Genomic DNA, 26,105 nt, shown 5'->3' on the forward strand with positions numbered 1-26,105 from the left:
TTACCCAGGGGTGGCACTGCCCACGGTTATCTGGGCCTTGCACTATATCGATTATTGATCAAGAACATACCCTATAGATTTGCCTACAGGCCAGTCCTTTGGAGGCATTTTCTCAATTATAATTCTTTCTTCCCAGATGGCCCTAGCTTATGTCAAGTTGATATAAAAACTAGTAAGAACAGGTGTAAGACATTTATTTCAAAATTTTGTTTTACTAACAAACAAAAGATCTTAAAGCAATATTTAAAATTGTGTAAATCAAGGCAGGTGGAAGTAAAACCAGAAATAAGTAAAATCTGAGCTTATGATATCACTGTGTGGTAGAGCATTTATCTAACATTTAAACAAAATCCTGGGTTTGTTCTTCAGCATTGTAAAAGCAAATTAATTTTAAAAATCTTCCTCATAGCAAGACGGTTATGGTCCTTGTCTCTCTCCTTAGTCTGACCCTCCTGCTTTAGCTATTTATTGCTCAATCTTTCCCATCTTCTCTGTGCTCCCCCACCTAATCTCTTTCTCCTGGGAATTAAACCCAAGGCCTTGACTGTGCTAAACACATTCTTTTCACTCTTCTTTTTGCTGAGTAGATAAATCTAGTTTGTTTAATAATTTTGAGGGGTTGGTGTGCATTAGTTATTTATATCACTTGTATTAGAATAATGCCTCTTGCCCAATACATTGTTAGATGACAATTTTTTTAGTTTCTAGTGGCTAGTATTTTAATATATACTTCAACAAAGTATTAATAGTCCATGATAAATTTTTGACAATAGGTGATTTTTATCCCATCAAAAGTCATATTGTTAGGTTTTCTATTATTGGATTTAAATAGTATATCAGGAGGATCGATATAGTAGTGACATTCAGCTTAGATGTGAAATAATCTCAGCTTTTCTCAGATGTGGTTGCACGTGGCTCAGAAGCCTAGGCTATATGATATCCTGTCAAAACAGATGTATAGGGGGCTGGAGTGTGAGTTGGTCGAACAGTTCTTGCTTAGGATTTATAAGATTTAGTTCCCAGGACTTGAGATGAAGGGATGGAAGGAGAAATTGAGAAAGAGCAAGCTGTTATGCCAGTGTGTGTTTATACACATAAACTAATTGAGGTAAATGATTTGACAAGATTGACCTGCATCCTCTCATTCACTTCCATGTATACAGTATTTGTAACTTAACCAGGTAAGTCATACTATCTGATTATGATGTCATAGTAACTTGAAAAGATATGTTAAATTTTGAAGGTTTGAAACTCTAGCTAAATTAGTTACAGTTTATATATCACTGTTTCCATCATAATATTTGTGATAGTATACATTATAATGCTTTTAAATATTCTATTTAGAAAAAAATGCTATTTAGTCTGAGATTTTGAACTCTTTAAAGTTTTCTTTATTTACAGGATTTTATTTTAGCAGATGAAACATTTCTCTTTGTGAATTCCTCCCTTCAAAGTCTGAATCATTTACTCTATGATGAATTTATAAGATCAATTTTGAAGATTGTGGAAAAATTGGATCTTACATTAGAGAAACAGACTGTTGGAGAGCATGAGGTTAGAAATTCTTTTCAATAATTATTTTAGATAATTTTAATACTTCTTTGCATGCTGAGGACAACAGTACATCATTAAGGGAGAAAGGAAATTTTTTTTTTTTTTTTTTGCAATGATTATGTGCCATTGGTGCTTTTCTGTTGCATGTAACCTAATGTATAGAATGTGTTATCAACAAATTATCCAAAAAGTAATTCATATGCCTAGTATGTTAAAACATTTGTTTACTCAGGTGTGGTACCACTTGCCTGTTAACAACATTTGAGAAGCTAAGGCAGGAAGGTGATGAGTTCAAAGCAAGCCTGGGTTACCAAAATGAGACTCTGCCTTAGCAGACCTCTTTGTGACCAGTACTTATTATGTTAGCTGGCTCACAACCACCTGTGACTCCACCTCCAGGGTATCCAGCACCCTCTTTTGGCCTCTACAGGCACCCATACACATGTGATATATCATACACAGAAACACACATGCACGCATGCACACACGCACACGTATAAATAAAAGTAAAAATAAATTTTAATTAAAAAGAGACTATTCAGCTAAGCTGTGTCATTCTGGTAATTCTTGCACCGTGAAAACTGAGGTAGTAAGATTGCCATCCTGGACTACAGCAAGTAACCATTTCATTATGTACTACAGGGTAAGAAAGTGCTCCAAAACACACATAAACAGATAACACAAACCTTTCCTAAAGATGCTTTCTGGAACGTTCTATCAGAAGCTCTCCTACAATTTAGAACACACCTGTCGTCGTTAACTTTAGCCACTTCTCTGTCTGTGATGTCACCTGTCTGTGATGTCACCTGCCGCTTGTGTTATAGCTGGTCTCCCAGTCATTTGTAGGCTCTCACTCTGTAGTTTTTGTTTTGTTTGAGACAGAGTCTCACTATCTAGCCTAGGCTGTTAACTCACAATTCTGCATTGGACTTGAAAGTGCCAGGATTACAGGTATGCGCTACCATACTTGGTTTTTATTTTTCACTAGTTGTTTAACCTTAGAACTTGAGTACAAAAATTATATCTGACGGTGGATTTGATAACACAAACTTAAAAATATGTTTCAAAATGAGCTGGGTGTGGTCTTTATGCCTGTAATTCCAGATCTTGGGAGACTAAGTAGAAAGATAAGGAGTTCAAGGCCAGCTTAGACTACATAGCAGAATTGAGGCTACATAGTATCCTGTCTCAAAAAATGCATATGTAAATGTAGCTGTAAGTTTGCCTGTGTCCCGCCTGTCCGCAGCTGCTTAGACCCAAGTAAACACACAGAGGCTTATATTAATTATGAACTGGATAGCCTATGGCTCAAGCTTCTTGCTACTTGCTCTTATATCTTAAATTAGCCCATTTCTATTAATCTATGTTTAACCACATGTTCCTTAGCTTACTGGTCTGCTGGCATGTTGTTTCTTGGGCAGCAGGCTGGTGTCTCCTCAGCACTGCCTTTCTCTTTCCTGTCTCTCTCTGAATTCCTGCCTCCCTCTAAGCTGACTTGCTCTAGACAAAATCAGCTTACTTATTAACCAGTGGGAACAACATATATTCATAGCATACAGAGAGACATCCCCCAGCACATAAATAAAATGTATTTTCTAAAAATAAGTATCTTTCATTTGCCTAATAACTGTACATTATTCTTTTATTTAGCAATTAGAAACCCATGAGTCATTAATGATACTTTCTCCTTTTTGAAGTTTGTCTCTGTCAAGGTGTCATCATCATTTTCCAAAAATAACTCTCCCTTAAAATGTTGGCTATATGTTGATTTCCAACACTTGGGAGGCAGAAATATGAGTTAGTTCAAGGGTAGCCTGGGCTACAGAGAAAAACTCTGTCTCAAAACCTTTTAAGATGAAAAAACAATACCCTCCAGACCTTGTATTTTTTTGTATTTGTTCCATTCTTCCTTGTATGTATTTTGGTTTGCTGCTTCTATAATTTCCATTATTCTTAAAATGTAAACTCTAGAGGACTCAATTACCTCATTCTCACTTCTGCATTCTTTACTTATAAATCGGTTCTATATGATAATTTCATTGGAAAGTTGTTTGTTAAATGATGTATTGAAAGGAACAATTCTTCATTTGGGACAATTTTTCAGGATGGAAGCATCACTGGTGTTTGGGTGATCCCAACTTCAGATCCAGCTGCTAATTTGCACCCTGCTAAACCAAAAGATTTTTCAGCTTTCATTAACCTGGTGGAATTTTGCAGGTACTTTGTAGAATTTTAATTATTTAAGAGTAAAAATGTATCATTTTATTACCACAGAAAAGATCCCTAATATAAATGTAAGAGTTGAAATAATCTAAAATTGTTTCTATAGACCTTTAAAATATTTTTAGCAGTTTAGACTTAGCTTTGCATTTTTTTTTTTTTTTAAGAGTTAGAAGACCTCAGGCAGTTAAAAAGGAGCAAATACATATCCTTAAAGGTGCTAAAATGCCTAAAAATGTTATAAATGGAATTGCCACTAATAATTTTAAAGCTGAGTAAGAATTAATGAGACAAAACTTTCTTCCTTAAATATTTTGTTTTTGTAGAGAGATTCTTCCTAAGAAACAAATAAGATTTTTTGAGCCATGGGTGTACTCATTTGCATATGAGTTGATTTTACAGTCTTCACGGTTGCCGCTCATCAGTGGTTTCTACAAATTACTTTCTATTACAGTGAGAAATGCCAGGAAAATAAAATATTTTCAGGTAAGTATTTCTTTTTTAAAATTTTTTATTAAGAAAATTATTTCATTCATTTTACACACCAATCAAAGATCTCCCTCTTCCCATTCCACCCCCCACTCCCACCCATAAGAAAGCAAGGCTTCCCATGGGTGCCTACATTCAGTAGAGGCAAGTCCAAGCCCTTCTCCCTGCCTCAAGGCTTCATTAGGTGTCCCATCATAGGTAGTGGGCTCCAAAAAGCCCACTCATGCACCAGAGATGGATTCTGATACTACCGCCAGGGTTTGATCCTACCTCCAGGAGGCCTCCCAACCAGATCAAGCTACACCACTGTCTTACCATGCAGAGGGCCCAGCCCAGTCCCATCCATGTAGGCTCCACAGCAATTGATCCAACTTTCATGAATTCCCTCTAGTTTGGTTTGTTTATCCTTGCATGTTTCCCCATCATGATCCTGATGCACCTGCTCATAGAATCCTTCTTCTCTCTGTTTGACTGGACTCCTGGAGCTCTGTCTAGTGATTGGCTATGGATCTCTGCATCTGCTTCCATCAGACATTGGAGAAAAGTCCTGTGATGACAGGGTATTCACTGGTCTGATCTCTGGAGCAAGTCAGTTCAGTTCAGGCACCCTCTCTACTATTACTAGTAGCCCAGGCTGGGGTCATCCTTGGGGATTCCTGGCAACTTCCCTAGCACTGGGGTTTCTCTCTAATCCCCATGATGTCTCTCTATCATGGTATCTCTTTCATTGCATTACACCTCCCTCCCTGTTCCAGCTCAACCACCCCATTCCTTTATGTTCTCATCCCCTATCCCCTTACCCTCCATTGCCCAGCCCTCATGGAGCTCTTACTCATGGAGATCTTATCTGTTTCCCCTTCCCAGGGCACCCCACGCTTCCTTCTTTGGGTCTTCCCTATTAGTTGAGATTTCTGGAGTTGTGGGTTGTTGCTTGATTACCCTTTGCTTTATATCTGTTATCCACTTACAAGTGAGTACATACCATGTTTGTCTTTCTGAGTCTGGTTACCTCACTCAGGATGATATTTTCTAGTTCCATCCATTTGCCTGCACATTTCATGATGTCATTGTTTTTCTCTGCTGAGTAGTACTCCATTGTGTATATGTACCACATTTTCTTAATCCATTCTTCAGTTGACGGGCATCTAGGTTGTTTTCAGGTTCTGGCTCTTACAAATAATGCTGCTTTGAACGGAGTTGAGCATGTGTCCTTGTAGTATAATTAAGCATTCCTTGACATGCCAAAGAGTGGTATAGCTGGGTCTTGAGGTAGATTGATTCCCAGTTTTCCATACTGATTTCCTAAGTGGCTGCACCAGTTTGTACTCCCACCAACAGTGGAGGAGTGTTTCCCTTGCTCCACATCTCCATCATAAGCTGTCTGCAGTGCTTTTGATCTTATCCATTCTGAGAGGTATAAGATGGTATCTCAGAGTCCTTTTGATTTGCATTTCCCTGATAATTAAGGATGCTGAGCAATTCCTTAAATGTTTTTCAGCCCTTTAAATTCCTCCTTTGAGAATTCTCTGTTTAGCTCTATAGCCCACTTTTTAATTGGATTGTTTGTTATTTTGATGTCTACTTTCTTGAGTTCTTTATGTATTTTGGAGATCAGCCCTCTGTCAGATGTGAGGTTGATGAAGATCTTTTCCCATTCTGTAGGTTGTCATTTTGTCTTATTTACTGTGTCTTTTGCTTCTCAGTTTCAGGAGATCCCATTTATTAACTGTTTCTTTCAGTGTCTGTGCTACTGGTGTTATATTTAGAAAGTGGTCTCCTGTGCCAATACGATCAAGACTATTTCCTACAGGTTCAGAGTAACTGGATTTATGTTGAGGTCTTTGATCCACTTGGACTGTGACAGATATGGATCTATTTGCAATCTTCTACATGTTGACATCCAGTTATGCCAGCACCATTTGTTGAAGATACTTCCTTTTTTGCATTGTACAGTTTTGGCTTCTTTGTCCAAAATCAGGTGTTCATAGGTGTGTGGGTTAGTGGCATGGTCTTGAATTCGATTCCATTGGTCCACATGTCAGTTTTTACACCAATACCAAGCTGTTTTTATTACTATTATAGTAGAGCTTGATATCAGGGATGGTGATGCCTCCAGAGGTGGTTTTGTTGTACAGGATTCTTTTAGCTATCCTGGGTTTTTTGTTTTTCCAGATGAAGATGAGTATTGTTCTGTTTAGGTCTGTGAAGAATTGTGTTGGGATTTTGATGGGGATTGCATTGAATCTGTAGATTGCTTTTGGTAAGATTGCCATTTTTACTGTGTTAATCCTTCCTATCCATAAGCATGGGAGATCTTTCCATTTTCTGACATCTTTTTCAATTTCTTTTTTCAGAGACTTAAAGTTGTTGTCATACAGGTCTTTTACTTGCTTAGACTTACCTCAAGGTATTTTATATTATTTGTGGCTATTATAAAGGGAGATGTTTTTCTGATTTCTTTCTCTGCCCTTTTATCATTTGTATATAGGAGGGCTACTGGTTTTTTGAGTTAAACTTGTATTCTGCCACATTACTGAAAAAGTTTATCAGCTGTAAGGAGTTCCCTGGTTGAATTTTTGGGGGTCACTCATGTATACTATCATATCGTCTGCAAACAGTGAAAGTTTGCCTTCTTCCTTGTCAATTTGTATCCCCTTGAACTCCTTTTGCTGTCTTATTACTCTAACTAGAACTTCAAGTACTATATTGAATAAGTATGGGGAGAGTGGACAGCCTTGTCTTGTTCCTGATTTTAGTGGAATCGCTTTGAGTTTCTCTCCATTTAGTTTGATGTTGGCTGTTGGCTTGCTGTAGATTGCCCTTATTGTGTTTAGGTATGTTCCTTGTATTCCTTATCTGTCCAAGACCTTTATCAAGAAGGGGTGTTGGATTTTGTCAAAGGCCTTTTCAGCATCTAATTAAGTGATCGTGTGGTGTTTTTCTTTCAGTTTGTTCATGTGGTGTATTACATCGACAGACTTTCATATGTTGAACCATCCTTGCATCTCTGGGATGAAGCCTACTTGATCATGGTGGATAATGTTTTTGATGTGTTCTTGGAGTCGGTTTGCCAATATTTTATTGAGTGTTTTTGCATCAATGTTCATGAGGGAGATTGGTCTGTAATTCTCTTTCTTCGTTGCATCTTTCTGTGGCTTGGGTAACAGAGTAACTATAGCCTCAGAAAGGAGTTTGGTAATATTCATTCTGTTTCTTTTGTGTGGAATATAGCATGAATCTTAAAAGGTCTTATTAATGAAAACAAACCTGAGGCCAGTTATTGGGGTGAATGCTGGAAGATCAGAGACACAGAAGCCACAGCTATCTCACCTTGCTAGTTCCTCAGGTGATCCTGTTTCCTCAGGCTGGAAGCTTCTGAGTCCTCATCCCAATGGCTCTCAGCTGAACTGTGTTGCTCCAAAGCCTGAATGCTTAACCAACCAAATGCTTAACTAACTACATGCTTTTCTCCTCTAGTTCCTGGTCCTCATGCCTTATATACCTTTCTCTTCCTGGTCCCACTCCCTGGGATTTAAGGTTGGGTTTCTGGGATTAAAGGCGTGGGTCACCATGCTTACCTGTTTCTAAAGTGGCCTTGAACTCAGAGATCCGATAGCTCTGCTTCCCAAGTGCTGGGATTAAAGGTGTGTACCACCACCGACCAACTTCTGTTATGGCTTACTCTTCCCATTTTCTAGTCACCATTTTTGACTTTGTTTTAGTGGCTGTCTGTTCTCTGACCCAGATATGTTTATTTCAGGGAACACACAATATTTCAGGGAACACAATACCCACCACAGTGGAACAATTTGAAGAGTATTGGTATTAACTCTTCTTTGAAAATCTGGTAGAATTCTGTGTTGAAACCATCTGGTCCTGGGCTTTTTGTTTTTGGGGTTTTTTTTTGTTAGGAGACTTTTAATGAGTGCTTCTATTTCCTTAGGGGTTATTGGTCATTTAAATTGTTTATCTGGTCTTGATTTAACTTTGGTATGTAGTACCTATCCAGAAAATTGTCCATTTCTTTTAGATTTTCCAGTTTTGTGGAGTACAGATTTTTGAAGTATGACCTGATGGTTCTCTGGTTTTCCTTGTTGTCAGTTGTTATAGTTCCCTTTTCATTTCTGACTTTGCTGATTTGGATATTCTCTCTCTGCCCTTTGGTTAGTCTAGATAAGGGCCTGTCTATCATGTTGATTTTCTCAAAGAACTAACTCTTTGTTTCATTTATTCTTTGTATTGTTCTCTTTGTTTCTATTTTATTGATTTCAGTTCTCAATTTGATTATTTCCTGGCATTTATTCCTCCTGATGACTTTGCTTCTTTTGGTTCTAGAGCTTTCAGATGTGTTGTTAAGTCACTAGTGTGATATTTCTCCAACTTCTTTATATGGGCATTTATTGTTATAAATTTTCCTCTTAGCACTGTTTTCATAGTGTTCCTTAAGTTTGTGTTTGTAGTACATTCATTTTCATTGAATTCAAGGAAGTCTTTAATTTCTTTCTTTATTTCTTCCTTTACCCATTGGTGATTCAGTTGAGCATTATTCATTTTCCATGAGATTGTAGGCTTTCTGTAGTTTTTGTTGTTGTTGAAATCTAACTTTAAGGCATGGTGGTCTGATAGAATATAGGAGGTTATCCCAATTTTTTTGTAGCTGTTGAGATTTGCTTTGTAACTGAGCATGTAGTTGATTTTAGAGAATGTTCCATGGAGTGCTGAGAAGAAGATGTATTATTTTTTGTTAGGGTGGAATGTTCTGTAGATATCGATTAAGTCCATTTGAGTCATAACATCAATTAGGTCTCTTATTTCTCTGTTAATTTGATCTGGCATATATATCCAGTGGTGAGAGTGAGGTGTTGAAGTCTCCCACTATTTTTTTTTTTTAAGATTTATTTATTTATTATGTATACAGCATGTATGACTGCAGGCCAGAAGATGGCACCAGATCTCGTTATAGATGGTTGTGAGCCACCATGTGGTTGCTGGGAATTGAACTCAGGACCTCTGGAAGAGCAGTCAGTGCTCTTAACCTCTAAGCCACGTCTCCAGCCCGAAGTCTCCTACTGTTAATGTGTGGGGTTTGATGTATGATTTAAGCTTTAGTTATGTTTATTTTACATATGTGGGTGCTCTTTTATTAAGAAATTAGGATAGCTACACCAGCTTGCTTCTTAGGTCCATTTGATTGGAAAGACTTTCCCCAGCCTTTTGCTCTGAGGTAGTGTCTTTCTTTGAAGTTGAGGTATGTTTCTTGTATGCAGCAGAAAGATGGGTCCTCTTTTCCTATGCATTCTGTTAGGCTGTATCTTTTTATAGGTAAATTAAGTCCTTTGATAATAAGGGATATTAATGACCAGTGATTGTTAATTCCTGTTATCTTTTGGTGGTTGTGTGTGTGTATTTCTCTTCTTTGGAATTTACTGCTGTGGGGTTATCTATTGCCTATGTTTTCATGGGTGTATCTGACTTCCTTAGGTTGAAATTTTCCTTCTAGTGCTTTCTGTAGGGCTGGATTTGTAGATAGGTATTGTTTAAATCTGGTTTTGTCTTGGAATGTCTTGTTTACTTCATCTATGGTGATTTAAAGTTTTGCTGGGTATATTAGTCTAGGCTGGCATCCATGGTCTCTTAGAGTCTGCATTACATCTGTCCAGGACCTTTTGGCTTTCAAAGTCTCCATTGAGAAGTTGGGTGTTATTCTGATGGGTCTCCCTTTATAGATCACTTGGCCTTTTCCCTTTGTTGCTCTTAATAATCTTTCTTTATTCTGTGTGTTTAGTGGTTTAATTATTATGTGGCACGGAGACTTCCTTTGGGGGTCTAGTCTATTTGATGTTCTATTAGCTTCTTGTATCTTCATAGGTATTTCTTTCTGTAAGTTGGGGAAGTTTTCTTCCATTATTTTGTTGAATACATTTTCTGTATCTTTGAGTTAGTATCTCCTTCTTCTATCACTATTATTCTTAGGTTTGGCTTTTTCATGGTGTCCCAGATTTCTTGGTCATTTTGTGTTATTATGACTTTTTTGGCTTTGGTGTTTTCTTTGACTGTGAGGCTTTTTCATTGTGTCCCACATTTCCTGGACATTTTGTATTATGACTTTTTTGGCTTTGGTGTTTTCTTTGATGAATCTATTTCCTCTATTATATCCTTTACCCTATAGATTTTGTCTTCCATCTTTTATATTCTGTTGGTTATGTTTTCATCTGTGTTTCCTGTTCTTTTATTCAGATTTTCTATTTCTAGCATTCTCCCTGTTTTTGTCTTCTTCGTTGTTTCTCTTTCAATTTTTCAGATCTTGAACTATTTCCTTCATGTGTTTAATTGCTTTTTCATGGTTTTCTTGGGATTTATTGATTTCATCCAATTTTTTGTTTTTCTTTTCCTCTATTTCTTTAAAGGAATTTTTCATTTGTTCTTTAAAAGCCTCTAGCATCTTCATGAAGTTATTTTTAAGGTCGCTTTCTTCTGCTTCTACTTTGTGATGTTCAGGTCTTGCTGTTGTAGAAGGGCTAGGTTCTGGTGATGCCATATTTTTCTTTATGCTGTTGTATGTATTTTTGCACTGGCATCTGCTCATCTCTTCCTCCAGTAGATGCTAGAAATGTCTGTGTCTGGTTTAATCTGTGCTTGCTGTATCTGTGTCTCAGGAGCCCCCTCTGAGTCCAATCTTAGCTCTTAGTCTAATTAGAGCTTGTACATTCTGTATCTCAGGGAGCTGCTCTTGTTCAAGTCAAAGCTAGCTGATTCTGTGACTGAGGGGGTCACTCTTAGTCTTATCAGGGTTCTTGGTCCCGTCAAAACTGACAGATTCTGTGTCTTAGGAAGCCACTCTTGGTCTAATGAGAACTCTTAGTCTGATGGGCGCTGGTGGATTCCTTGTCTCAGGAGTTACTGGGGTCACAAGCAGATGGGTATTTGAGTAAGCATGGGTCTTATAGATTGCAGGGTCCAATGGGGGGTTTGGTGGGGGAGCCTGGCTTCTCGGAGTTTTCCTTGCTGGCCAGCAACTGGGGCAGAATTGGGTGGAGTTTCCTGGGGACTAGCTCTGTCCCAGGGCAGAGGTAAGTATTTCTTAAGGACTGGAACAATTCTTGTGTTTGTTTTAAACCTCTTATGTGTATAGGGTGCTTATAAAATTTATGTTTATGGCATATGTAGTTTTAAAGTCTAATTTTAAGAATTATACGCCAGGCAGTGGTGGCACACGCCTGTAATTCCAGTACTCGGGAGGCAGAGGCAGGTGGATTACTGTGAGTTCGAGGCCAGCCTGGTCTACAAAGCTAGTCCAGGACAGGCTCCAAAGCTACAGAGAAACCCTGTCTCAAAAAACCAAAAAAAAAAAAAAAAAAAAAAAGAATTATGCAATTAATATGTGGTTTTCAATTAGAAGACTCAAAAAGTTAGCAGCATTTTCTACTCTGCTGTGTGTGTGTATGTGTGTGTGTGTGTGTGTGTGTGTGTGTGTGTGTGTGTGTGTGTTTCGAGACAGGGTTTCTCTTTATTAATAGCACTGGCTGTTCTGGAACTTCTGTATAGACCAGGCTGGCCTCAAAATCAGAGATCCACCTGCATCTGCCTTTCAAGTGCCCAGCTTCTACTCTGATTTTTAAGTACCTTTTTAAGAGTCTTCTAATTCAAAGTCATCCTGTCACCAAAGTGTTACTCTAGAGGTCTCATATTTTCCCAAGACTTAGCTAACCAGACCCCAGACATCTGTGTTACAAACCCTTCAGTTGATTTGGTGCTGTGAAGTTTGGGAATGACTTAGTTTGTACAGCTGAGAAGCCTGGGGTGTAGCCAACATGTATTTTTTCACTGGAAGATGATAAAATGATGGCATTAGCCTTTGCCTATGGTTTTTGAATAGTTGTCTACCTTCTCCCCTGCTCAGTTTCTACTGGGTATCTGCTGATATACACCCTTGAAACTGAGACTCCCTCTCCTCCAAAACTAGACTGTGGGAACATGAATGCATTCATCCTTTGGGCAAAGATTAAGAACTGGCAGATACGCCGGGTGGTGGTGGTGCACACCTGTAATCCCAGCACTTGGGAGGCAGAGGCAGATGGATCTCTGAGTTCCAGGCCAGCCTGGTCTACAAAGCTAGTCCAGGACAGGCTCCAAAGCTTCAGAGAAACCCTGTCTCAAAAAACCAAAAAGAAAAAAAAAACATCCACTCCAAGTGTGCCCCGGTGTCCTTCAGTACTTCTGGACACATCGCCCCTCCATGGCCTGGGTTAGGGGAGTGAAACAAAACAAAACAGAAAACTGGCAGATAAAGGTTTGGAAGTGCTTGATTCTTGCTTGACATACTAATTTGCTACTTTATTCAACAGAGAATTAGCTCAAAGAGTCTGAAGCATTCTGAAGATCCAGAAAAGGATTCTTGCTTTGCTTTATTTGCTAAATTTGGCAAAGAGGTAATATTTAAGTAGTCTGTCTTAATGTATTACAGGATATTCTTTTTTTTCCCCCAAGACAGGGTTTCTCTGTGTTGTTTTGGTGCCTGTCCTGGATCTCACTCAAACTCACAGAGATCTGCCTGGCTCTGCCTCCCAAGTGCTAGGATTAAAGGCATGAGCCACCACCGCCCAGCCAGGATATTCTTAAATAAATGTATAGTAAAGAAATCTAGTGATCGTCAGTAACATAGTTATTTATTATTATTTTGAGTTTTGTTTGTTTGCTTGTTTGTTTGAGACAGGGTCTCATTATGCAGCCTTAGCTGGCCTGGAATTCACTGTGTAGACCAGGTTATTCTTGAATTCCATTGCTCTGCTTGCCTCTGCCTCCTGAGTGCTAGGATCAAAGGTGGGTGCCATTGGGCCTCCCCCTCTTTTTTTTTTTTTTCATAGAATACATTTATTTATGTGTGTCATAGTGCACACATGGATGTTAGATGATAAATTGCAGAAGTTGGTTCTCTCCTTTCACTCTGGATTGCAAAATCAGGTCATCTTTCATCAAGTCTTGGTAGCAAGCACCTCTAACTGAGCCATATCACTGGCCTTGATAATTGATTCCTTAAATTCAGATTGGTAGTGAGGTTTTGTTTATATGCTTGATTGATGGGTTTTGGATTATTATTTTTTTTTATGTTCACTTATTATTCATGTATGTGATGTGTGGAGGTCAGAGAACCACCTGCCAAAGCCCTTTTTCTTCCACCCTGTGTGTCCTGGGTGTCAAACCCACATTGTCAGACTTGATGGCAAGTGCTTTCTTTTGCTTGTGAGGATCTTCTGTCCCTAGTTACTTTTTGTGACAGGGTCTTGAAATGTAGCTAAGGCTGTCCTTGATCTTAGGTTCTTATTTCCTCAGGTAGGCAAGTGTTGGGATGGCAGGCTTGTCTTGGTAGAAAGGTCCTTTAAAAACTTACACACACAAAAAAAATGGCTGTTTAAAAAGTCTCTTGAATTCTTGGAAAATAATTCAGCTGAGTGTTGACAACTGAAATGTAGTTCTTATTGCCCTATATTAATAAATAATTATTTATAATAATGGGTTTCATTGTAACATTTTTGTGTCTACCTATAATGTACATTGATACCTCACTCCTTCCCTTAGCTTTTTATGTAAAGGGGAGTAAGTACTAAACAAATTAACTTTTTCTGAGAATTAGCATTTTGTTTTGTAGTCATATCAAATAAAGACTGCATGGTTGTTTTTCACATTTTAGAAGAGGATGAGTATTAATTTCCTAAATGTAAGCTATATTCAGATACACAACTTGTTTGTGTGTTCTTTCTTGTTAAGGTTTCAGTTCAAATGAAGCAGTACAAAGATGAACTATTGGCCTCCTGTTTAACCTTTGTTCTGTCCTTGCCGCATGCCATCATTGAACTTGATGTTAGAGCCTATGTTCCTGCATTGCAGGTAGGTGTATTTTCTTGAATATAACCTTACTTTTACCACCACTTTGTTTACTAGAAGACATGGAAGTGTCAAGATTAAAGCCAGGGCTCACCCAGCAGCCTCTGAACACTTCCTGATTGGTAGCTCTGCTCCTCCTTTACAAATTGAGCTGAGGATTAGGTTTCACAGGTACTGAAAGCCTGCGGTAAGTCCCCAGCATGGACCACTGTCCCTAGTTGTCCTCTGGTGTTTTAAACTATGCCTATTTACAACCTTTGGCAGTTTCTAAGGGCTAACAATAGAAGCATATCAATTAGAAACCGTAAAATAGGGCTGGAGAGATGGCTCAGAGTTTAAGAACACTAACTGCTCTTCCAGAGGTCCTGAGTTCAATTCCCAGCAACCACATGGTGGCTCAAAACCATCTATGATAAGATCTGATGCCCTCTTCTGGCCTGCAGGCAAAATGCGGACAGAACACTATATACATAATAAATAAATCTTAAAAAAAAAGAAACCATAAAATAATTGATGGATTTTGTTTTTGTATGTATTAAATTCCTGCTTTAATTTTCCTTGTTTGAATTGACATATAGATGGCTTTCAAGCTGGGCCTGAGCCATATGCCTCTGGCAAAAATAGGTCTGGATGCCCTTGAAGAATGGTCAGTTCACATTGATAAGTCTATAATGCAGCCTTACTACAAAGACATTCTCCCCTGCCTTGATGGATACCTGAAAACTTCAATCTTATCTGGTAAGTTTTACAGAACTTGGGATGAGTATCATAAATAAAATTGCAGTGTGATAATAAAATTGGACTATTAGTATTTTTTTCAACTAGTAAAGTTTCAACATAGAATATTCAAAATGTGTTTGATTGGTTTTTCTTTTAGGTTATTATTTCTCAGAATTTGTTAATATTTTGGAAACTGAAGGTTTTTTTTTTTTTTTTTGAGGTTATAACTTAATTACAAGATTTCTTCCTTTCCTTTCCTCAGATCCTCCAATATGCCCCTCTCCACTCCTTCAAATGCAAGACCTGTTTTTTCACTGTTATTGCATACATATATGTATATGTGTATACATTTATATTCCTAAATATAATCTGTTGTCCATATAATCTTACTTGTAAATATGTTATCATGGCTGACTTTTACACTGGACAACTAATTGGTGTGCTGAAGCATTATCCTAGTTATTCTAATCAATAAAAACCAGGAGTCAGATATTGGGTTAAAGGCTAAAAGATCAGAGAAGCTGAAGACCTCCCACTTCTCTGTCTTTGTCCATCCTTTTCACTTCCTGTCTCCTGACTGTACAGACCTCCAGACCTCTATGCTTGACTAGTGGCTAGCACCACCCTCTGATCTCCCGGTTATGGCATGTTCATTGGCGCAATCCTTGTTCAGCTAATGTTAGGCCAGTCATGTTAGTAAAGTCTTTATGGGTGTAGCTTCTGATATTGGTAGGAGACATGATATCTGCCCCCTCTTCCATAGTGTTCCTTGACCCTATGTGTGGTAATGCTTTGTAGATGTATCCATTGGGACTGTGCCCCAAAATTCTGCATTATGATCGGTTGTGCTTTTCTGTAGTAGTCTGTCTATTGCAAACACATGTTTCTTTGATGAAGGTTGAAGACTACACTTACTTATGGATATAAGGACAAATGTTTATAGTTTGTTGTTAAGGATTATGATAGTTTAGTAAATTAGTGGTTTTAGGATTCTCCTCCAGTAACATTGACTTCAATGGCACTGATTTTTTTAGCTGGTTTATGGTACCAGACATGGTATCCCTTTTGTTGAGAGGGTCTTAAGTCCAATTAGAAAAGCTATTGGTATTGGTTACTTCCAAGCTATGTATGCCAAGGGGTTGTCATGCCATGCTGGTTATTGATGTGGTTCATAAGCATCATAGCTGGGGAAGACTGTTGATTGCCTTCTTCCTTTGAAAACCTGGATGGTGCCTTGTAGTACCATGAGACTAGTCCTCAGGGAGAGGACTTTAAGGTCAGTTCCAGCTCAAGAGTCTCTGGGCCCTCTTTCTGAAGTATATGATGTGTTTAGCAATAGGGACTTACCTTCTACCTCTAGGTGTTGAGTAGCCAAGGGGAACAACAATAGACTGTATGTTTTGGGAGTCTTTTGGACAGCCTTGACCAACAGCTCAAAAGAAGTCTTCTTGGATCTGGTAATACAAGTTTTGTTAGGTGATCTTTGACTCTTAGAGGAAACATGGTCAGCCCAGATGAGAAAAGTTCATTAAAACTACATATGTACATTTATACACAGAATTATATGTATCATAGGGTTTTTCTTTAAAGTTAGTTAATAGTATAATTACTTGTGGCTTTTCCAGACATTCTTATTGTTATTTTACCTACCTCCTTTTTCTAGTTCTATTTCTCTGCAAAATTTGCAATTGTGTTTCTCTTTATAGCTGAATAGTATTCCGTTTAAGTACCACATTTTTATTAGGCATTTGTTGGTTGAAGGAAATTTAGGTTGTTTCAGTTTTTTAGCTATTGTGAATAGAGAAGCAATGAACATGGCTGACCATGTGTCCATGGTGTAGAATATTAAAGTCCTTTGGGCATATGCCAATGAGTGATATAACTGGGCCATATGGTAAATTTATTTTTAGTTTTTGAGAATTCTCCACACTGATTTCCATCCTAACTGCTCCAGTTTGGAATCTCAGCAGCAGAGAATGAGTGTAATGATATGGTGAGAGAGAAACCTTGTCTCCAAGGTGCCCCACTGTGGGTGAGAGACAGAGATGCCAAGATTAAAGCAAGGGCTCACCCAGCATCCTCTGAACACTTCCTAATTGAGAGGCTTTGAGTACCAGAGGCCGAGTTTATTATTAAAGGGAGAGAAAAGAGAGAGAGAGAGAGGTGCCTGCTAGCGAGAAGGGGGAAGAGAAAGAGAGCAAAGCGGGAGGAGTCCTTTCTTAAAGGGAACAGAACATAGGGCATACCAGGGTATTATCTGCTCATTGGCCAGGATTCCAAAAAGTGGGTCTGAATGCTAACAGTGAGGACTCCCTTTTCCCCACGTCCTTTAGCATGTGTTCATCGTTTCGTTGATCTCACCCATTCTGACTGGAGCAAGATGAAATCTCACACTTGTTTTAATTTATATTTCTAATTGCTGGCTATGGTGAATACTATTTTTGAGCTTTTTTTTTTTTTTTTTTTTTTTTTTACCCATTTTTCACCCTCTTTTTGAGAACCCCTATTTGGGTCCATTTTCTAGTAAGTCATTTGTCTTTTGACTGTTTTTTGAGTTCTTTATTTATTCTGGATATTAATCCTCTGTCAGATATATTAATCCTTTGTCAGCTGGCAAAGATTCTCTCCCATTCGGTGGGCTTCCTCTTCACCTGGCTGACTTTTTCTTTAGCTGTGCAGAAGCTATTTAGTTTCATGAAGCCCCACTTGTCACTTGTTTGCCTTAATTCTTGGGCAAATGGAGTTTTGTTTTGTGAGACAGGGTTTCTCTGTGTAGTTTGGTGCCTGTCCTGTATCGTGCTCTGCAGACCAGGCTGGTCTCGAACTCACAGAGATCTTCCAGCCTCTGCCTCCTGAGTGCTGGGATTAAAGGTGTGCTACCACCACCGGGCTTGCAAATAGAGTTTTATTCAGGAAATCCTTCCCTATACCTATATTTTATAGAGCACAGCCTATGTTTTCTTCTAGCAGTTTCAGATTACGTGTTTAGGTCTTTGTTCCATTTGGAGTTAAGTTTTGGGGCAAGGTGATAGATATGGGTCTTATTTTATTATTCTGTTTGTGGAATCCAGTTTTTCCAGTGCCATATTTTGAAGATGTCTTCTTTTCTCCAAATTATGTTTTTGGTGTCTTTGTCAATCAAATATTAAGTGATTGAAATTACATGTGCTCATGTTTGGGTCTTCAACTTTGTTATGTTGGTCTACATGTCTGTTTTTGAGCCAATACCGTATTGTTTTTATTACTATGACTCTGTGATATATCTTAAGGTCTGGAAATATAATCCTTTCAGCATGCCCTCCCCACTCCCACTCAGGATTGTTGTGGCTATCCAGGGTCTTTTGTGCTTCCTTTTGAATTTTAGGATAGATTTTTCTATTTCCATGAGGAATGAGATGGAAATTTTCACTGGGAATGCTGTGAATTTGTAACTAGCTTTTGGTAGAATGATAATTTTCACAGTGTTGATTCTAAGAATTGATAAATTGATAAAAAGTAAAAATCTTTCCATTTCTTACTGTCTTTCTGTTTCTTTATTCAGTCATTTAAAGTTTTCATTGTAGAAGTCTTTCACTTCCTTAGTTAGGTTTATTCCTAGATTATTTTATTGTTACTAATTATTATTATTATTTTATTTATTTTTGGGGGGGGATTTTTCAAGGTAAGTTTTCTCTGTGTAACAGTTCTGGCTGTCCTGGAATGCTTCGTTGTAGACCAGGCTGGCCTCGAGCTCACAGCAATCCAAATGCCTCTGCCTCCAGAGTGCTAGGATTAAAGGCATGTGCCATCACTGCCAGCAATATTTTATTTTATTTTTTAAGGCTATTGTGAATGAGAATGTGTCTGTGATCTCCTCGGTACAACTGTTGTTGGTGTATAGAAAAGCTCTTTATTTGTGCAAGTTGATTCTGTATTCTATCATATTGCTGGATTTGTTTATGTTTCTATAAGTTTTCTAGTAGGATTTTTGTGATTGTTAATCCCAAAATTCTCATGAATTTTCAGTTTGGGTTTTACAGTGGTCTCTAATGTGTAGTATCATTTCATCTGCAAATAGGGGTAGTTTGACTTTTCTTACCCTATTCCTAATGCTGTTGTTGGTTAAGGTGGCGGTGCTCATGGCTGGCTGCCTGCCATGCCGACTCAGGAGAGTGTTGGAGTCATGAGCCATAGTTACCTTTCTAGAGTTTTATTGGGATAGAAGGGGAGAGAGGGAGAAAGAGTGGGAGAGGGAGGAGGAAGAGGGGGGGCACACGGAGGGGGGAGGGAGTCGGAAAAGGGAAAGAGGACATACAGAGGCCCTGCCCACTTTTTAGGCTGGGACACCATAGCAGGCTGATGACTTAATTAAGGACAGAATCCTTACAGCTATAATTTCTTTCTCTCGCCTTATTGCTCCATACAGTGCTTCGAGCACAGTGTTTGAAAGGAATTGTCCAGATCTGGGGGACCCTGAAAAGACTACTACAGAGACCAAATCCCATATGTAAAAGCAAAGAGCCTTTATTTCAAGCCTGGAGTTTGGTCTCTTTGTCTTTCTAACCCGGGGGTGAGAACAGAGAGCCCCCAGCCTAGTTGGAGTAGGGTTTTATCATAGCAGAGGTTGGGTTGAAGGAATTTCTAGGGTTCAGGACCCTGATTGGCTGACATTTGTCTAGGGGTATCTATAAAAGGGAAATAGATGTGTGCTAGGCTTAGGTTCATCTGTCTATCTAAGGGTTGGAATGTTTGGGAGGTCAGGTACTTCCCCTTTGATGCTGGCACATCCCTGGGTGGATCCCTGGGTGGTATTAGTTTACAGCTTTTCCTGGATCCAGGTGTTGCCTAGCCCTAAGCCTGTCACAGCAGCTGTGTCTAGGCCTCTAAGCCTGTCAGTCATGGCAGCTGTGTGGTCACGCTGCTTTGGGCACCCTACAGTGGACATTTCTGTTTCATTTCTGACTTCAGTGGTATTTTGCTTTAAGTTTTTTTCCATTTAGGGTAATGTTGGCTGTGGGTTTTCTCATATATAGCTTTTGTGTTGAGTTATGTTCCTTCTAATACTGCGTTCTCTAAGACTTTTATAATGAAGATATGTTAGATCCCCCCCCCAGGCCTTTCCTGCATCTATTGATATAATCATGTGATTTTGTCATTTAGTTTATTTATGTGGTTTATTACATTTATTGACTTGAGTATGTTGAACCATTCCTACATTTCAGGGATAAAACTAACTTGTTTATGGTGTATAATCTTTTTAATGCATGTCTGTATTCTGTTTGTAAGTTATGAGTATTTCTATTATAAACATGATAAATTTGTTTTTTATATATTTATAAATATAATTTATTATATATTCGTAATAAATTTGTATAAATAAATATTTAAGTATTTCTGAGTATTTTCATTATTTGCATCTATATACACCAGAGATATTGGCTGGTAGTTTCCTTTTTTTGTTGCTTTCTGTCTTTACCTGGTTTGGATATTAAAATGACATTGGCTTTGTAGAAGTTTGGGCGTGATCTTGTAGTTTCTTTCTTTTTTTCTTTTTTGTTTTTGGAATAATTTAAGGACTGGCTATAGATATTTCAAAGTTTGATAGAAGTCTGCTGTGAATGTATCTGGCCCTGGACTTTTTTTTTTTTAATCTAATTTTTTAAATCTAATAAAATAGTAATTTTATTACTTTTTCCATCTCCACATTTGTTATGGGTCTATTTAAGTTATTAGCTTCTTCCTGGTTTAATTTTGGTGGTTTGACTGGATCTAGTAAATTATCCATTTCTTCTAGATTTTCCACCTAAGAGTACAGATTTATAAAATATTCCCTTATAATAGTCTAAATTTCTTTGGTGTGTATTGTAATGTTTCCCTTCTCATTTCTAATTCTGTTAATTTGGATCTTTTCTTTCTTTCTGTTGGTTAGTTGAGCCAAGGGTCTGTCAATCTTGTTTATCTTCTCAAAGAACTAGCTCTTAGATTTGTTGATTCTTTTTGTTGTTTTACTTGAGTACTACCGTGATTTTTATTTTTATTGCTGTTGGCTGAGTTTGGATTTAGTTAGTTCTTATTTTTCTACATTTTTGAGCTATACCATTAAGCCATTTGGTTTGTGTTCTTTCTGATTTCATAATGTAGATCCTTAGAGCTAGAAATTTCCCTCTGTGTGCCCAAGAGGTTTAATGGGGTTGTGTTTTCATTTTCATTTAGTTCCATTAAATTTTGTATTTTTTTTCTTGATTTTTTTTTCTTTGATCTAGTCATCATTTAGTAATGAGTTGTTTAATCTCCATGAGTTTGGCTATTACTAGAGTTTTTGTTTTAAGTTTTATTACATTGTGCTGTTTTATTACATTGTGCTTAAATAGGATAGAAGGTATACTTTTGATCTTTTTGAATTTGTAGATTTGTTTCGTGTCCCAGTATGTGGTCTGTTTAGAAAAGCTTCCATATGCTACTGAACACATATTCTTCTGTCTTTGGATAGAATATTTTGTAGATACTTGTTAAGTCTATTTGTATGACATTATATAATGTCACTTCTGTTTTTCTCCATTTCTGTTTATTTTTTGGCCAAATGATGTGTTGGAGAAAGTTGGATATTGAAATTACCTACTATTAATGGATTGATGTTTATCTGTGTCTTTAAATCAAGTAGTTGATTTTTAATGAAATGGGCCACCCTAGTTTTGTTGTGTGTATGTTTAGGACAGTAGTGTTTTCTTTGTTAATGGTTAATTAATCCTTAGATTAGAACAAAATGTCCCTCTTTATCTAGTCTCATTAGTTTTAGTTTGAAGTTTGTTTTGTTAGTTATTAGGATAATGATGCCTGCTTTCTTCCTGGCCCCATTTGATTGGAGTACTTTTGTCTATCCTTTAACTCTGTAAAGCTAAAATGTCTTCTTTGTAGGCAGCAGATAAATGTTTCTTGATCCATCCAGTCAGTCTGTGTGTTGATTGGAGAATTGAGCCCACTGATACTTAAAGTTATTATTTAAATGTTTATGTTAATTATGGTCATTTTTGTGTGTGTGTGTTGTTGTCTTCTCGATGTAAGTTGTATTTTAATAATTATGGGCCTTGGATTTTTTCCATAGTCTCTCTGTCATGCTCATTCTGTTCTGCCCAGATTAGGACCCCCAAAGAGACCACCGTAGACCGAAGATGTCCAGAATGCAATAGCAAGGTTTATTTGACCCAGCGCATGTGCATGCGTAGTTCAAGCTAGCAGGGAACCCTTGTCCACCACACCTGAAGAAGCCAGGCAAGGAGGAGAGTTCCTCTTTCTTGGGGAAAGTTAGTTTTTATAGGCAAAACCACAAAGTTCCTTAAAGGGGAGGAGGTTAGTACGGGTCCATCCTTGATTGGTCCAGGTTTTCCCGGGCCTGGACTTTGTCTTATTTCAGCTTATCTGTTTGCCCTGACAGGAGTTTTACAACCCACCTCCAGGGTCTGGTCATGTTATCTCTGGAGAAGGGCATCTTGTGGTTAATGGGTCACCACCAGACATCCTGACTTTGTTCTTTTCAAAACACCTGACTTCACCTCTCCAGGAAGGGGGAACTGACTCAATTCTGTTTATTTTTACGATATTTCTTCCCTCAGCTCTTTTGGGTTTCTGGGGGAACTGTGTCTGGGCCTTTGGTAGGGGTCTTTCAATTCCTCTCTTTAGCTCAGTTCCTCTCTTCAGCTTGAAATATTGCTTCCTATATATTCCTTAAGTTTAATTTGTTGGATGTAAAATTTTTTAGTTTGTATTATGTCATGGAAAATGTGAATTATGTGGTGCAATGTTATTCATTAAGTGGCCCTGTTTACCTTGTGATAAAAGCCACAAGGCACAACAAAACCCACTATAAGAGCTTATTGGGGAAGGGAACAGAAGGGATTGCTTAGGCCTATGAGAAATGGTCATGCAGTGAGAGAGACCCACTTTTTATGGATTACCTCCGCACATGCGCATATGGGTTTATGTAGGTATGCCACCCATGCGCATAGATTACATGATTACACTGAGCACAAATTACATGACCACACAGTGCATGGATTATGTAGGACATAAGACCTGGAATGACTAAGCATCTTGCCAGTGCATGCACGGTCATTGGTGAGTGGCTAGAGATTCCAATAGAAAACTTTATTTTTTCCTTCAGTTAGGGTACATAGTTTTGCTGGATATTTGATTTTCAGTTGGCCATAGTCTTTTTTTTATTACTATTAATTAAATTTATTCATTTTATATCCCAACTGTAGTTTCCCCTCCCCTCTTTCTTCTCATTCCCCTCCACATCCACTCTTACTCTGTTTCCATTCAGAAAGGGGCAGGCCTCCCATGGATGTCAACAAAGCAGCCATCAATAAATAGTCTTTTAAGACTTGGAATGCATTGCTCCAGGCTCTTCTGGCTTACAAAGTTTTTATTGAGAAATCAGCTTTTATTCTGATGTGCTGTTCTTTATGTGTGACTTGTGCTTTTTCTCCTGCAGCCTTCAATACAGTCTTTCCTGTATGCTTAGTGTCTTAACTATGATATGCCATTGGGATTTTATTTTCTGGTATTGTGTATTTTGTGTGGTCCTTGTATCTGTATGGGTGTGTCTTTCCTTAGTTTGGGAAGTTTTCTATGATCTTGCTGAAGATCTACTCTTCATCTATACCTATAATTTGAAGATTTCAGTTTTTTTCATGGTGTCCCACATTTTCTGTCTTCCTTTCTTGTGTGAGTGTGTGTGTGTGTGTGTGTGTGTGTGTGTGTTTATGTGTGTGTTTTAAAGTTCCATGCTTCATGTTTATTTGTTCTAGAATTGTCTTTGAGATAGTCTGTCTTCTGCTTGATCCATTATACTTGTAAGGCTTTCCTTTGGGTTTCTTGTTGGGCTGTGCATTTTTCACTTCCATGTTCACTTCAGCTTGAGTCCTTGTCATTGTTTCTATCTCCTGATTGAATTCCATCTTAAACCTTGGGTTATCTTCATGATTTACACTTGTGTTTTCTTGGACTTCACTCCAGGCATTTATTCTCCTTAAGCTTGTTCTCCTTGATTCCACAGAGCTGTCTCTTTGTGTTGTCTTTAAAGTCTTTGAATTCTTTGATGAAGTTTATGATTGTTTTTTTACATTCTGTGTCTTAGAGTTCATCTAGGTAATTCTCATTGGCAAGCATTTCTATAAGACTGTTAGATTTGGGAGAGAAGGTACTGGCTTAATCTTTCATATGGTTGGTATTCTTGGGATTCTCATTTGTTCAGGACAGAGCAGTTGCGGCAGAAGAGAAGATGTGGGGCAGATGGGAAGTGGTTGGGTAGAATGAAATGTGGTAGACAGAGAGGATATGCTTCTTGTTCCTAGCCTGGTGGTTGGGATTAGATAAGAATGAGTGGAAAGGTTGGCTATGACATGGGTTGGGGAATAGGTAAGCTGGATCTTGGCCCAAACCTAGAGCTCTTTTGCAATGAAGGTCATGACGACCAGACTAGATTGCTGGATTGGTTGTAAGACCCATGCTAAGCAGAAGTCAGAGGGACTCACCAGGCTAGACCCTGGAGGAGAATGTAGTAAGTCTGGATATGGAGTCCAGTGGTGGAAGTGGCACAAAGGGATCTGTAGGTGGGTACAGGTAGGTCAGGTCCTGACAGAAGCCTAGAGGTCAGTTAGTGTGCTGGTACAGGTGTGTGGTCAGACTAGGCTGTGGTAGCAGGGCTAGATTTGGCTGGTTCCTGAAAAATGAGTATTAGGGTGGTAAATGATAGAAAATTACAACATGTCCACACGGTTGGGCTTGCCCGGTGGACTGCCTAGTTATTTCCGGTTCAAAATAGCCATTTCCAGGTCAGAACATCTCGTGTGACTAGGACTCCGTCTATGGCTTTACATGATTATGTAAAGCGCTCACGCGGCCATGTAATCTACACGCATGTGTGGAGTAGCCACATGTGGTCCTGTATTCATGCACAGCTCACTCTTTAAAAAGCCGGCGCCATTTTGCACAGGTCTCTCTCTCCTCTCTCCTCTTCTTCTCTTCTCTCCTCTCCTCACTCGTGTGTGTGCTTCACATAGGCCGGTCACGTCACCTCTATCCTATATCCTATATTAATAAAGAGCTCTTCTGTGGATTTATCGTGTTCGGGACGTGTTCCTCTCGGGTAAGAGCGCCACTAAATAACTAACAGTAAGGACTACTTACCAGGCTAGACCTTGGAGGAGGACATGGGAAGTCTGGGTATAGAGTGTGGTGGTAGACGTGACATAAAAGGACCTATTTGTTAGTGGATGCAGTTTAGGTGGGTCCTCTTGCAAACCTAGAGGTTGGCTGAGGTACAGAAGGAAGTAGTGGCACAAGGGATGCAGGTTCAGGACATGTGATGTGGAAACCTAGAGGTCATCATTTGGTAGTACTGTTTTGGAGGGTTTAGGAGATGCAGCCTTGCTTAAGGGAAGTTCTTCCCCAGGGGAGGGGGGCGTTATCTGTGAAAGTTTTATAGCTTTGGTCTACTTCCAGTATTCTCTTTCCTTGATGTCTGTGGCTGAGAAGTCATCTCTCAGCTTTCTGCTCATGCCATGCTGCCAAGTTTCCCTGCCATGTTGCATTCTGGAAACACAGCTCAAATAAACTTTTATAAGTTGCTTGGTCATGGTGTTTTATCACAGTGACAAGAAAGTAACTTATTCAATCCCTAACGGGTCAGCTGCCCTAAACCCAAACTCATTGTTCCTACCTGTGAAGAACAGCTGTGCTGGTTTGGTTTTGTGTGTCAACTTGACATAAGCTAGAGTCGTCAGACGAAAGAGTCTCAGCCGAGAAAAGGCCTCCTTGAGATCCAGCTGTAAGGCATTTTATCATTTATTGGTCAATGGTGGAGGGCTTAGTCCATGGTGGGTGGAGCCACCCCTGGGCTGTGGTCCTGGGTTCTATAAGAAAGCAGGCTGAGCAAGCCATGGGAAGCAAGCCAGTGTGCAGCCTCTGCATCTGTTCCTGCCTCTGGGATTCTGCTCTGTTTGAATTCCTGTTCTGACTTCCTTCAGTGATGAACAGCAATGCTGAAGTATAAGCCTTTTCTCCCAAATTTGCTGTTTTGTTTTGTTTTGTTGCAGCAATAGAAACCCTAACTAAGATACCCACTTCCAGGATGTAAAAAAAATCAAGAACTAGAGAAACAGAGGTAGTGGCAAAGTTCCTTTGACAATCAGGATTTATTTCTGAGAGCCAAAGATTTGCTGAACTGAGCCATAGCCACCATGCAACTTAAAACTACAGAT

General features: G+C 38.7%; 1 protein-coding gene across 2 annotated transcripts in view; it reads left to right on the plus strand.

The window, feature by feature from the left end:
* Positions 1-26,105, plus strand: part of Prkdc (protein kinase, DNA-activated, catalytic subunit) — a 225,635-nt gene that overhangs the window by 23,655 nt on the left and 175,875 nt on the right. For both annotated transcript variants that reach the window (XM_036195022.1, XM_036195023.1), the window contains exons 16-21: positions 1,402-1,554; positions 3,659-3,771; positions 4,101-4,260; positions 12,609-12,692; positions 14,029-14,148; positions 14,724-14,883. In XM_036195022.1, coding sequence (XP_036050915.1) covers positions 1,402-1,554; positions 3,659-3,771; positions 4,101-4,260; positions 12,609-12,692; positions 14,029-14,148; positions 14,724-14,883 — 790 coding nt within the window. The remainder of the gene's footprint in view (positions 1-1,401; positions 1,555-3,658; positions 3,772-4,100; positions 4,261-12,608; positions 12,693-14,028; positions 14,149-14,723; positions 14,884-26,105) is intronic.

The sequence above is a fragment of the Onychomys torridus genome, chromosome 8 (assembly GCF_903995425.1).
Source record: "Onychomys torridus chromosome 8, mOncTor1.1, whole genome shotgun sequence".
Classification (NCBI taxonomy): Eukaryota; Metazoa; Chordata; class Mammalia; order Rodentia; family Cricetidae; genus Onychomys; species Onychomys torridus.